Source organism: Abramis brama (assembly GCF_963993115.1).
Source record: "Abramis brama genome assembly, chromosome: 1".
In the NCBI taxonomy this organism is placed as follows: domain Eukaryota; kingdom Metazoa; phylum Chordata; class Actinopteri; order Cypriniformes; family Leuciscidae; genus Abramis; species Abramis brama.
Window position 1 is genome coordinate 28,755,622 of NC_139963.1, and position 15,095 is coordinate 28,770,716.

The 15,095-nt window shown below is 36.7% G+C and overlaps 1 protein-coding gene across 3 annotated transcripts in view; it reads right to left on the minus strand.

Annotated features, from left to right (window-relative positions):
- The window catches only part of ppfia3 (PTPRF interacting protein alpha 3), a 40,574-nt gene that overhangs the window by 15,753 nt on the left and 9,726 nt on the right, over positions 1-15,095 (minus strand). For 2 of the 3 annotated variants that reach the window (XM_084124594.1, XM_084124596.1), the window contains exons 3-17: positions 11,303-11,404; positions 9,979-10,143; positions 9,497-9,571; positions 9,340-9,399; positions 9,135-9,263; positions 7,547-7,639; positions 6,690-6,742; positions 6,449-6,542; positions 4,734-4,868; positions 4,529-4,612; positions 3,103-3,234; positions 1,974-2,036; positions 1,797-1,876; positions 960-1,125; positions 674-867 (exon numbers count right to left, since the gene is read on the minus strand). In XM_084124594.1, coding sequence (XP_083980720.1) covers positions 674-867; positions 960-1,125; positions 1,797-1,876; positions 1,974-2,036; positions 3,103-3,234; positions 4,529-4,612; positions 4,734-4,868; positions 6,449-6,542; positions 6,690-6,742; positions 7,547-7,639; positions 9,135-9,263; positions 9,340-9,399; positions 9,497-9,571; positions 9,979-10,143; positions 11,303-11,404 — 1,625 coding nt within the window. The remainder of the gene's footprint in view (positions 1-673; positions 868-959; positions 1,126-1,796; positions 1,877-1,973; positions 2,037-3,102; positions 3,235-4,528; positions 4,613-4,733; positions 4,869-6,448; positions 6,543-6,689; positions 6,743-7,546; positions 7,640-9,134; positions 9,264-9,339; positions 9,400-9,496; positions 9,572-9,978; positions 10,144-11,302; positions 11,405-15,095) is intronic. The other variant, XM_084124595.1, reaches the window with a different exon arrangement.

Below are 15,095 nucleotides of genomic sequence, written 5' to 3' on the forward strand. Positions count from 1 at the left end.
TTAATTCAACAGGGATGCTTTAAACTGATCAGAAGTGGCAGTACTTTTACAATGTTAAAAAGATTTCTGTTTATCAAATAATCCTGAAAAAAATTATCACGCTTTCCTCAATTATATTAAGCAGCATAAATTTCAACATTAAATAAGAATAATAAATGTTTCTTGAGCAGCAAATCAGCATATTAGAATGATTCCTGAAGGATCATGTGACACTTCAGCTTTCAGAAAATTCAGCTTTGACATCACATGAATAAGTTACATTTTAATATATATTACAACAGAAAATAGTTATTTTAAATTGTAATAATATTTCAGTGTTACTGTTTTTACTGTATTTTTGATCAAATACATGCAGCCTTGGTGAACATAAGAGACTTCTTTCAAAATATTAAAACATCTTACCAACCCCAAACATGTCCAATAGGGGTCAGGTGAACCCAAAACTGACAGTGTTTTCTTAAGACAGAGTTCAAGCAACCCACCAACGAGTCATTTTTGAAACTATAATACTTTTAATGTACTGATGGTCCCTGCCATATAACCTCCTTATTGAGCCTCCGTCCTGCTCTTTCCAATTAACCTCCCTTTCAGAGCACTCTCCATTTCTCTATTCTAAATGAAAGTTTGATTTTTCAAAGCGGTCTCCAGGCCCCTCCGTTTCGAGTACACTCACTTAATCTCTTTGTTGATGGCCTCCAGCTGCTCCTGCAACATAATAGCGAGAGTCTGCACATCTGTCTGGCCGCTTGGTGAGAGCAGCTCTGAGCCGAAGAGCGTTTCGCGATCCTCTTCATCATCAGAACACCTGTCCTCCACGCCGCCCTCAAACCCAGTGCCTAGCAAAGCTCCAGTGTCCCAGTCGCCGTACTGCAGAAGAGAAAGGCAATAAATGACCCGTTTAATTTCACATGGAGCCATTTTGTTCACCTATTAGCAAGTTCAAACAAAGATGTTCTCACTTTGCTAGTATCCTCCCTCGCACCGCCCCAACGTCCACGATGAGCCCGTCTGACCACTCCTCCTGTGCCTGTGTTTCCATAATGATCTAGGTGGGTGGTGGAGCCAGCAGGAAGTGACCCTCCTCCTTGGGAGTACCTCAGCTCCAGAGCACTTCCTGGCAGAGACCTAATAAAGAAACAGTGGAGGTCATGGTTAGAGTTAACATGAAATTTGCCCGTTTACGAGATAATGCCCACTTTCACTTCACAATCCACATGATTCCTGATGGATAAAATAATAATTTTCCGCACTAAATACCGTTTTACTCATAAATACGCTATCGTTCAAAAGTTTGGGGTCTGTAAGATTTCTTTTTGAATATATTTTAAAACGCAATTTATTCCTGTGATGCAAAGCTGAATTGTCAGCATCATTACACCAGTCTTCAGTGTCACATGATCCTTCAGAAATCATTCTAATATGATGATTTGCTGTATTATCAGTGTTGAAAACAGTTGTGCTGCTTAATATTATTGTGAAAACCATGATACATCTTTTCGGGATTCTTTGATGAAGAGAAAGTTCAAAAGAGCAGCATTTATTTGAAGCTTTTCTCTTTACTGTTGTTTTTTTTTTTTTTTTTTACATCCTTGCTCACTAAAAGTATTAATTTCTTTAAAAAAGAAAAAAAATGACTGGCCCCAAACTTTTGAATTTGTATATGAAGTAAAATGGATTGCGAATGTCATTTCATGTCAACTTTAGAATAAAGATGAACTAATAAATCTCCTAAATACCTCATAAATTGTCATAAATGATCTTTTAATAGAGGACAGCAGAAATGTTATGTGTCTTACCGTGAGTAAGAGGAACCAGGTCTTCCTCTCAGCTGGTCCAGCTCTAGCTGAAGCCTTTCCAGCTCTGCAATCAGTTGATCCTGGGAGGAATAAGACATTATTATCTGATAATGTAGCCATCTAAATACAGGTCAAGTGAACAGAACCTTTTTTTAGCATTAAAGTTTAGGAACGTACCTTGTTCGCTAAGAGATCATCTTGGATCTTCTTCATGTTAGCGAGCTCCTCGGAGAGAGCGTTCTGTAAAACATTATAACAGGCTCTAACATTCATTTAAATCTCAGACATTTGTGTGTTTGGGAATCAAACCCATGACAATGGCACAGTTAAGGTGTGTTCATGTCATGTCGGCATTACAATAATTACAATATTTCGTAATTAAGCTTTCAAATCCTCATAGAACTCGTAATTATAACTTGAAAACTCTGAATTTTTGAAGAGCTCTGACTGTGACTCTGAAAATGGAAGCAGTCTCGGCAGTAAATAGTAGTTATGTAGTTATCTCATAATATTTCTGTTTAATAATTTGCATAATTGACTATTAAGCATGTCTCAGTAATGAAAGAGTAATCTGAAAATAAACAAAAAGCATGCAATACCATTTAATGTAGTTAGCACAGAGGTGGATAACTATCTAATAAACTATAATGCATTTGTAAAACAATTTTTACTGTATTGTACTTCTGTCTATTGATTACTCAAGTTACACAGATCAGAATATTTCCAGGTTTCCTGGGATATTTACTGGGAAACCTGGGCATCTTGTGTTTTTAAGACAGTATGTTGAGCTAAAAATTATTTTCCTAACTTTTAAAAATGCATCTGGAGACATACCGTCTGTTTTTGAACACCAGAAAATGCCCACTTACAAACACACCCAATTGTGTTCAAAGGAACCAGAAACAGCCTAATTATACTTTCTCGAGACCGATTAGTTAACTACAGTATTTGTTCAGGCATCCCACAAGTGGATTTTGAAAATTTGCAGTTCTGCACATTCCTACACCAATCTAGTCATGTTTTCTGTGTTCAGAAACATATCTTCTGTTTCTGACATTAAGCTCAAATTACGTTTTGGCCATTCATCACTGATTCTCTGATGAGAAACGCATTGAACACCTGCTTTCGTGCTGGAATTATGAGGGAGGACACAAAGAGGAAGCCTGAAACTCCTATTAGGCACAAACATAATTGAGGCAACATCTGGATTTTGAGGTAAACATCTAAGACGTGGTGACATGTCAAGGCTATTTTTCTTCTTTGGCGTTGACAAAGAAATTAAATCTGAAATTGTGGAGGATCATACCTTCTCCTCCAGGGCAGCCATTCTCTCCTTCAGGTGCAGCTGAAGTCTCTCATTGGACTCAGACAGAAGCTTGTCCACCGTGTCAGAGAGACGCTTGTTGTGTTCGTCGTTCATCCGCTCCCTCTGCCTCGCCTGAGGGCAGGGAGAGAAAAAGAGAGGGAAAAGTGGCGAACAGAGAAAGGAGAAGGATGATGAATATTGAGTATATACTTGACTAACAGTGAATAAAGTATGTGGCATCAAGGTGATGAGAGACGAGAGATCCAAGAGTAACACTATTCTGATTATTATACAACTGGTTTGTTAAAGTCGCACATCCCATCAGACGGGGATCCGCTTTAATGATGGAAAAAGAAGCAAAGCGCTACAAGAAACTTATTAGATCAGTTCCTTACAAGCTAGAAGTTGACATGAAATATAAACAGACTATATAAACCACTTCTCTTTTTTTATAGAAAGTAAAGATGTGAAATGCTTAAAAATAAGAGTTTTTTTTATTTATTTATTTTATGTGCAATACTCAGTTCTAGTCTACTTATCAAATTGGTTTCATAAACTCCAAATGAATCTAATGCTTTTTTATTATATATATATATATTTTTTAATGTATTTAAAATTAAAATGTATTTAAATATTTGTACATTTCTGAAGATCTTTTTAATGTAAATTGTTCATGTATTATTTCAAAAGAAACAGGTTGTTGATGTTAGCTCATTTCGGGTGTATTCACACTTGTAGTTTGATTTTCTTGGTTCAAACAAACAAAATGATACATTTATCATTTTGTGATGATGTATGGTTCGCATTCGCTAGTCCTGGTCATTTTTAACAGCTAACCTAAAGATACAAAACAAAGAACAGCTTTTATAACATACGTACATATGATGGTATTCTCACAAAGAGCTTATCAAATGTGTAAAGGAGTTAAAACAGTGCCAGGAATTCCTCAGTTACACACACAAAGAAGTTCTGCTGCAAGGAGACGGCAGTTCTGACACCTGTACCGAACTGTAATGGGAAACATCGCGACAATGACAAGAAAAAACATATTTGGTTTGATTAGATGTCTTTGGTCCGTGTTGCATTCATGTTTCAGCGGTGGGTCTCGGTTCGCTTGTTTGGGTTTTAGATGGAAGTTTTCACATTAATTCAAATGAACCAAACTAACAGAGCAATCGCATCAGAGTCTGTTATAATCGAATCAAACCTGTGTGAACACACCCTTAGAAACTAATGTTGATGTAATGTTTGTGAATCAAGCTAAATATACATTTTACAAACTTCAACTCAATATTTTTAACTTGCATTTTAATTTTTGAATAATCCATTACTTTTTTGTTACTCCAAAAGATCATCCATAGTAAAAACGCCTCACTATATCTGAGCCTGACATGCTGAACAAACGTAAAAAGAGAGGATGAGTCACCCTCTGTAGCTCCTGATTCTTCTCTTCCAGTTGTGCCTCCAACTGTCTCAGTCGCTCCTCAAAGTTGCCGTGACGCTCCTCAGCCTAAACAACAGAGCAAGGATAAAATAGATTTTAACACAGTTTGGACCTGTTTTCCATTTGAAATGAGTTAATAGCACATGATCACAAAGAGACAAACAGATCTGAACCTGACAGCACACACCTTGTTGAGTGCCGCCACCCTCTGGGCGAGCTGAGCCTCGATCTCGGGCAGCGTCTCGGCCCTCTGGAGGGTTTGCTGCAGCTTCTGTTTAGCATCGTCCAGACGCTCCTGGAGCTGCCTGTTCTTCTCTTCACTCTGAGGAGACCGAGGGATGAGAAGAGACAGAACAATGAGACCAAGACAATGAAGAACACCATAAGGAACACATTCTCTTCAGGGGGAAAAAGGTGTTTTGTTTTTGGTGGAGACCTGGTAAAAACACAATGGAACTTCTCTTAAAATCTCACAAGGTCACTTATAAATCCACCAAAGAACCAAATGAAGATAATAAAGGTTATGAACAAAAATCTATAACTAGTGATCATTTAGATAAGTATGAAAGGCAAAGACATACTGTATGTTACGTAAAACCAACAGGTCTAGACATATCACAGAGCCTGGAAACAGATTCTAAATTCTTGTATCCACAATTACAGACCTCAAACCACAAACCTTTAAAACAACAAAATAAATTCACTTAGACTTAAATTAAACTGACACTAATTTGTGGTTCCATTGCTGAGAATGTCTAAATCTACAGTACATCTCTATTTATTATGAATATAGTGTTGCCCATTGCAAAAGTTGTTTAATTTTCACGATTTGACAGAGAAAGGCTTTTAACGAATATAAAGATATGGAATGAACTTTAACCAGATGCAAAAATAAAATAAAAAATGTAATCCAAACCTTTATTCATTTCATTATTATAAATCTGAAGTCAGATTTTGAACGCTAGCAAATGGTATGAGCTTGTTTATATGGATAGATCATGGAATGAAAGACAGTTCAGTACAAAGTACAAAATAAATGTCAAGATTGCCATAGTTTAGGAAACATTCATCTGTGAAAATAAAAAAAACCTAATAATAATTGAATAAATACATTTTAAATGTGTTTTTTTTTTACATCAGAATATCAATCAATTTGCATGTTCATTCATAACCATTCAATTGTAAATGAGAATATAGCCTACCTTTCAAAAGTTTGGTGTCAGTACGTTTTTACTTTTTAAAGAAATTAATACTTTTATTCAGCACAGATGCATTAAATTGGTCAAAAGTTTCACAGTTTCCATAAAAATATTAAGCGCCAAAACTGTTTCCAACACTGATAATATTAAGAAATCTTTTTAAGCACCATAAATATATTAAAATATAAAATTGTGATTTTAAATTGTAATAATATTTAACAATATTAATGTTTATACTGTAAGACATACTGTAGTATAGACATGCTGTTGAACTGTAGTATAAATTATATTTAATCTAAATTTAGATTTTATTGAAATAAAAACATCAAGCTTTCACCTTGTCAAGTTTGAATAATTTTATGGGAAAAACCCTAGCTTGATGTTGTGGTTAGTAACAAAAATCAAGCCCTACTTGTAGGTTAATAACCTGAATATTGGAGGGAGCATGACACCCCCCCCATAGTGGATGGTTAAGGCCCTGATAGCCTGAGGTGTTAAAATCTGAAATATTTCTTCACAGATAAAAAGAAAGAAAAGTCTTGAAACCTTTTCAAATGAAATAAAAACACAACAAAACCTTCCGGCACAATTGGTGCCATTCCCTGAGAATAACCCTTCAGAGACTGAAGATGAACATGCTGTTAAATGTTCCTTCAATAGTTACACCTTTCATGTGTGTCTGTACATGATTCTCCTGTTGTACCTGTCTGTATAAAGACTCTTTGCTGGCAAGCTCGTTCTCCAGCTTGTCTTTGATGTCATGGAGAGAGGTTGCCTCCCTCTGGGCACTGAGGTACCTACAGACAAAAACACACACAGTGAGGATCTGCAGGGCGCTTGATAAATCAAAACTGCAACTCTATCTGTGCCTTTTGAACGTGCGGACTGAGCTAATTCCCACTTAAACTCAGCAGTGAGATCTGGTCTAATCTGGTCTAGTTTACCTGCGCTCTAAGGTGGTGATTCTTTCCTCCATATCCTCTCTTTGACACAGCGCCTGCGGTTGAGGGGGTGGCAAAAATGTGAGATAAAAGAGAGAAAATGTCACAAAGAATAAATACATAAGGTTAATAGATTGCAGAAATAAACACACACACACTAAACGATTCCAATCAGACCATTCAGTCACATTATGGTTGGGGCTCTGTCTAGACAGCAGTTTTACAGTAACTGTTTACCTCAAATGGAGCTGACTATAAAAAGTTATTGCGAAACAAAAAACCTGTATAGAATATTCCAGAATTGTTATGAGGGAGGAGGAAGAGGCGATGAAAGACAAGTGTAGCAAAAAGGACGAAAGGCAAAGTGTCTTGGGAACTGAATGAAAAACTTCATTCTCCACTATCGAGACGCAGATTACAAGCAACAAAACCTGCTCAAAGCAAAGGCATCCAGTTTAAATAGGACGCCAAGCCAGCACGGTAGCAACCGACAATTCTGGAAAATTCCATAACTAGCGAGTCGGTGACATGAAACAAGCGCTGTTGCCAAGTTGGCAAGTCATTGTTACCGCAGGAGAGTACGGCGTGCTTCTATTATACATAAAATTAGACTTCTTGCATGAGGAATGTCAGATAGACAGCTGATTATTTTGTTTGGCAGTTTGATTGATCTCGCTTTGGCTGACAGGCACACCCATCAACAACTAGAGCACTTTACCGACAATTAATCACTGCATCGTGGCAGGAAACCCTTCCAAATGGGAAGGGAGGCGGGATGACAGCAAAACTATGGTTGCGTGACACAGTGCTCTTGATTTTCTTTTGAAGCTCTCTCTGTGAGAACTTAACCTCCGACCCACCTCTTTCACGTCCCTCTGAAGCTTCTGATTGGCTTCCTCAGATTTAGCTAATTCCCTCCTGGCGGTAGTGAGCTGTTCCTCGATCTCTCCAACCTGCACATGGGAGACAAGGCTCAGACGTTAACTTGTGCGCATGAACGCATGCAAACACAGAAACGAGCCAATGAAACTTGGATGCGTTCCAGTAGCCGTATCTCCCTCTGTCGTTTCTTGTTTGTTTTTTTCTTTTGCAATCTTGGAATGCGGTGCACATCCACCAGAGGGCAGCAGAACGAACGTGACACCGTCTTTCGCTCAGCATCTCCTCTGATCCTGCATCTCTATGGCAACCATAGGAATGCCAGGCTAACTGAAACCTTCTCATCCAAAATGTGTCAGTGCTCAGAGTGTGTCATACTGTAGGTCTTCTCCCACTCCGTCTGTCCCGTATTTCCTTCCTGTGTCTGTGAACATTATATCTCCATCACACACATACACTTACAAGCTCTGTTCCAAAGCCCAACTGCCTTCGAAGGCAGTGTCCTAACATCACAGATCCTCATAAGTTGCTGAGTTGCAATGCTCTTCACAGAAAGGACCTCTGCACATCACACTAATAGTGCACTTTGTTTTCACATAATTTATATTTCCATAGAGTTGCCGTTAGCATGTTGCAATACTCTAATAAGAAATAAAGTGCATAGCACAATTTTTTTTTTAAAGAAATTAATACTTTTATTCAGCAACAATTAATTAAATTGATCAAAGTGTCACTAAAGACTTTTATAACAAAAGATTTCTATTTTAAATAAATGCTGTTCTTTTGAACTTTCTATTCATTAAAGAATCCTAAAGAAATTGTATTACAGTTTCAACAAATTATTAAGCAGCACAACTGTTTTCAACTTTGATAATAATCAGAAATGTTTCTTGAGCATCAAATCAGCATATTAGAATGATTTCTGAAGGATCATGTGACACTGAAATACAGTCGTCATCACAGGAAGCCGACATCACAGGAATAAATTACATTTTAAAATATATTTAAAAGAAAAGTTATTTTAAATTCTAATAATATATTCAATATTATTGTTTTTACTGTATTTTTGATCAAATACATGCAGCCATGGAGCATAAGAGACTTATTTCAAAAACATAATATTTTTTACCATGAAATATGTATACAAGATATAGTAATAAAATATATAATAAAACAAATAAATGCACTGAATAAAATACTTTTTTTTATTTCTAACGGATTCGAATTATCTCGCCTTGTCTCCCATCTTGGAATCATTTTTTACCCAGCTTGATGCAATGCATTATGGCAGATATATCCAATCCTGCTTCCTGCAGAATTTAGCTCCAACCCCAATTAAACACACCTGAACCAGACAGTCAAAGTCTTCCATATTACTAGGAACCAGTGTTTTTGAGTAGGTTGGACACCACAGCATTATGAAATTGCCTTCTCTGTGAAGGATACATGTGATGTTGCCTTAGAACGTGGATAAATTTGGCTTCCTTTTGAATCATTTTGTCATCTCAGGATTGTGCCTACTATGATGCCTTAAAATGCTTCCGCTGTAGGCAGCAGTGCAACACTCACCTGTCTGCACATGAGCGCCAGTCTTTCTTTTAACTGTGAAAGCTCTGCTCTCTGTCTCTCTATCTCTCCCTCTCTCTGTCTGTCGATCTCGCCATCATCCAAGATGGAGGAGGGGCCGTTCGGGAGCCGCTGTGTGAAAAACAGAGAACATGAGGAAAAGAACAGTGAAAAGATTCAATACAAGATTCAAACAGTTGTGACTCACCTCCTTTCCATTGTCCAAACCCCGCTCTCTCCTTTTAATCTGATCCCGTAAAGACAGTACCTAAGCATAACGAACAAATCTAAGCATGCAAGACCAGCGTGCCACATACTGAGAGAAAAGGGGGTACTAACATATATCACGATAGTATGATGTTCACCTCATTTGTGGACGATTCCAGCTCTTCCTCTAGAACAGCGACTCTCTCTAAAGCCACACGCAATCTCTCACGCACCTGAGGGAGAGAAGAACAATAGACAATGAATCAACAGGGAGAACCTGTCCAAAAAAAATCACCTCTTTGAAGAGACACAGTTATTCTATAGAAGTCTAGCTTACACATTGATATCGGCCTTAAAAACTAATGAGTTTGTAAAGTGTAATCTGAGCATGTTCACCTGCTTCATTGATAGCTATGGTTTTTGAAGTCTTTAAATGCTGTACATTAGTCATGTGGGTTACTTTTGTGATACTTTTATGGTGCTTTTGCTCATATTTGGAGCTTCAGACCAATGTGTTTTCATCATAAGCAGGACTAACCAGCACAACACAATGAAAACAGAAACTAAAATTAAGATGGATTGGATTTATCGTCATGCCGACATGGTGTAGGACAGGACAGAGTAGGGAAGGGGTGCTGACCTTTTCATCCAGGGCTTTATGGTGTTCGAACAGGGACTTGAGGGCCTTGAGCACCTCCACCTCGCTGGAGACTCCAGCAGGAGACTGAGCCTGCCTCTTCACCACAGTCATCCTCAGAGAACGCTCGTGACGAGACACCAGACACTCCAGATGCTCCAGCAGGAGCTAGATGGCACGGGAAAGAAACAGAGAAAGTCAGTTTCAATTGGGGAGACGGGGACTAGTCATTACCCATTTGTTACTATAGTGAACATTTCCTAGGGTAGGATCAGATTAGGAGAGTCACATACACAACCATTCAAAATTTGGGAGTCGGTAAGATTTTTATGTTTTTGAAAGAAGTCTCTAATGCTGCATTTATTTGATCAGAAATAAAGTAAAAACAGTAATATTGTGATAGATTATTTTTAAAAAAACGTAATACATTGTTTTCTATTTTAATATATTTTAAAATGCAATTAATGTATTTAATCGTAATACTTTTTTTCAGGATTCTTTGATGAATAAAGTTTTAAAAAACAGGATTTCTTTGAAATAGATATCTTTTGTAACATCATAAAGTCGTTTCTGTCACTTTTGATCAATTTAATTCATTCTTGCTGAAAAAAATAAACTTTTGAATGGTTGTGTACACCTTAAAGTCTTGGCTACAGAAAAGCTACTTCATATTTTTACCATTATTGCCCAGGCCAGGACAAAACATTCATTTCACAAGTAAACCGTCCTTTTGTACACAATAGCAATATTAAAGGGTTAGTTCACCCAAAAATGAAATTTCTGTCATTAATTACTCACCCTCATGTCGTTAAATGTGGTAAATTGAAACAACAACAAACAAAGCAATTCTACTTTGTATTTTTACATTAACAGTGAAATTATTGTTGTATTTATTAAAACAAAGTATATTTCTCATCCGGTTTTCTCATCTTTTTTTACATTTATCCCAAAACTAACCACCATAAGAAACATTAAAACTCAATGGGCTCAAGAGAGGCAAGTGAGACGCTGCTTCGTAACTTTAACCGCTCATGTCGCTGTTGGACAGTGTCAACATTTTGATTATACACGTATTATTTATACACTTTTTAATGGCATATTTTGTAATATTTGCAGTGTTTTATTTTTTTCCATTTTTAAAGAGGCACTTAAAAAATGCCTCCCTTGCCTCCTGGGTGGAAACGTCCCAGCAAGAGTAGGATATTGCACCCCAGCCAAAACATTTCATCAAAAACAAACACCCTAAACAGAAAACCACAAACACGCGATATAGAGAGGATATGATGTCTGTTTCACACACACAGATTATGGTTATGGGGTTACTGACCCGTGTATTGTTCCTCTCCGCCTTGAGCTCAGCAATCTCCTCTTCTCTCTCCAGCAGCTGCTCCCGACATACATTCAGCTCTTTGGTCAACACCGCAAACTCCTGCTCACACACAAACACACACACAACAACAGAAAATTAGCCCTGTTCTGATCTTTACAGGCTCTTTACAATCAACACAAATAATCCAGAGTGTGTATCCAGTGCTGTGGTCAGCTTGAAATATATTTACAGATCACTCAAACCACACACACATAATGTAGAAATAAACACATACACCATATACATGTGTCCACTGTGTCTGGGCTTCAGACAGCCTGCCCACGGACCACCCACGACTCACTGACCATCTGAGGCATTACACACAACTGAAATGCACTTTCTCCATCTGGCAAGATCTTATCTGATTCGCTGACTTCACCAGATGTAAGAGTGCCCTTATGAAAAAGTAGTTTATTCAAGTGTTCTATTAGTATACTTCTTTTAAACTAAAAAGAAGAAAGTGTACTTTCAGTCTACATTTTATATACTTCTCAAAAATATACTTTATGTACTTCTCAGAAATATACCTTTAAATTACACTTAAGTGTACTTGACTTATACTGAGAGAAAAGTCCAAGTATATTTGGCCTGTACTTGTACTCAATCTTTTGATCGAGATATACTTAAAAGTATAATTAAGTATTCAAAGTATACTTGGCTTGTAGTTGTGTTAACTCTTTTGATCGAGTAGCCTATTAAATATACTTTACATAGTTTTTCATATACAGTCTTGTGAAACTTACATTGTTTGAAAATATTGATTAGAATATTGATATAAAACAGATATATTTCTAATTCTGCATATCTGAACTTTTGTGTAGGCTAGTCCACTGGTAGTGTATAGGAATTTACTCTAATTCTACTCTTTCCCCACCATTGACTGAATTTTCCAGTTATCCATGTTTTCACTGTTATACGGTAGGGGGCACTATATGACACATCTTCTAGTACAGAATCTCTGGATCAAAACACAGGATAAGAAGAAACTGAAACCAATGATAGAAGATTGCTCACTCAAATGTAAAATAACGTGATCATCAAACATTAAACAGCGTGTAAATCAAAACTGCTTAATATTACCAAATGAAATGAAGCGTAACCCATGAAGAGAAAACGACTGTGAAGCTTTGGCGCCGTTGGACTCGATCTACTCCATCTGTGTTTGATCATGTTTCTGAATCGGATCAAGGCGTAGTCTTTGACAAAAATGTGATTTTCTCAACTTTTCTGTTTAAAATGTCGCCTTTCTTTATGAAACTTACCGACATTCAAGTGTTAAAAAAATTATGCATGAAGCTGATAAAATGTTATTAAAATTAAAGTACAGTTAAAGGTATTTTTCAAGTATAAAAAATAATATCTACATTTGAACATAGTAGTATACTGCAAGTGCAAAAAATATATATAAATAGTAAACTATAAGTATAATGTTATGTTCACTTAAAAGAAAACTTTCAAGTATACTTGCAGTATAAACTACTAAACTAGTAGTTTACTGAGAGTACACTTAAGTGTGTACTTTCATCAACTAAAAATGTACTACTAGTATTAAAATAGTAAACCAAGTAGTTTACTACTCTTACACTTATAGTACACTTAAACGTATACTTTTTATATACTAAAAGTGGGCCAATTTAGTCCCAAGCAGTATTGAAATAGTACACTTACAAGTTTACTACAAGTACACATTGATATTAGTATACTTACTACATAAAGTATACTTAAAAATATACTTGAACATTACTTAAGAATACTTCATAAAATGAACTTGAAGTATACTTCTTTTTCGTAAGGGTGTGTCTGAAATCGCACACTGTCTGAGCACGTACTACATTTGACAACCATTAAAAAAAGTAGGCCTATGTTCAATGTAGTATGAATGAAATTCAGACATACTATATCAGTCATGTTGTTACAGTCATGTGATCCACCAGCATCAGTTGCGTTGCTTAACTGCCATTCATAAATCCTCTCCCGTGGCCTCATGGGATAGTAAAGTGTCCATCACATGTGCACTTCAGAATCTCGCAGGAAATAGCAGGTCATCTGGGTACTTTTCGCCTACTGTTTTCCCGAATACAGGCGGTTTTTGCTCCAAACACATATTTTTTTGTTCGTTTAAGGCCAGTTTGGCCTGTAATAGAGCATATAAATAAGAAGAAAAAAAGAAAAAGCAACCAGTATCAGAATCGACCCAGTTGCTTGTAAAAAAAAATCTGAATCAGCCATGAAAAATCATGATCGCTGAATCCCTAATTATATTTACACATAAGAAAAATTTCAATGAAAGCAAGTGGTTGTGTCAAAAGCAAATGAACACAACAGTTCAACAGTTCAGGCAGTGAGATGTGAATTAATCAACATCTCATGGGATGACATTTGAGATTCTTTAAATCAGTTGTTCTTATCCAGGGGACGGGGCCTCAGCAAACTCCAAAATGCTAAAAAAATCTTGATGTAAACTGAAATTGTATTTCCTTTTCCACCTCAATAACTATTATTTTTATTAAAACTCAGAATCTTGAATCACAGAATGTTTAATTCATTCAACAGTTTTGGTTAATAACGAAAGGTTTGAAAACAAGTAGCGTTGTCATAATTACAGAAATGATAGAGGAAATATCTTGGCCTATATGGAGGGCCCTCAGGTCAAAAAGTTTGAGAACCACTGCTTTACATAACATTTTTTTAAATAGTTTATTAAATACTTGAACTATTTAATAGTATAGTTTATATATCTATAAATGTAATTAATGTGTATAAACCAATCCAGATAGGAAGTAGTAATTTATACTCTTTGTGTAGAGAATTTAAAGGTCTTCAAAAGTTAACAAGTACAAATTATTTCTCCATCATTGGGAAGACCATCAGATGACAGCAGCAAGAAATCTTTGTTACAAAAGTGTAGAAAAGATTATTCAATTACTGTACATTTACACTGAAACCAAAGCTTGTTTGCACTTCCCGTGTGTTTTGTCACAGTTACGTGTTTTTGTTATATCCTCATGTGTACGAGCAGTGTTGCATATATTGATCTCTTTACCTGCTCTTTTTCTATGTGCATATATTCTGCAAACAAATCGCCGATCCCAACAACTGAATGTGTTAATGCATTGACCTAAAAAACATGAGATTAACCACAAACTATCAACATTAAACAATTTCATTTATTGACAGCCCAGTGTCGTTTCATCGGTTGTCTAAGGCTGTTGATTTGTAACAGAGGCTGGTTTCATAAATGCCAAAATCTTGGTATCGTACAGCCAAATCTTGTTTGCGTACATGTGAGACTGAATCAGAGTCCGTTACTTTTTTGCTTCTGTGTGAACAGATGACAAAGTCCACATTCTGAACACTCCGATGAGCAACTCTCGGGTGTAAGGTCTTCATAGCACCATGTTGTGTAAGATGACATATGGCCTCACATGGCTGCCACTGCGAGCCTAAAGCCACACCATCTTTTTCTAGCTACCTATATGTGACCGGGTGCCTTCATCACGCATGACACGCCTTCCCTGTCTTACGTAGATAGAATCGCCACGTGCACGTGGAAGTATGTACTTTGTGTATTCGTTTACTTCAATGCGCAGTAGATATTGGGATTTTTATTAGACAATGTTGAAATATGCGTGCGAGATGACATGGCAAATGTTTGTAAGTAAAGAACCACCAATAACTTAACCTAATAGTGAATCAAATCCTGTTCAATCAAGTCAGCGAGTCTTTGGACATAAACAAAAGTAAATCTGAG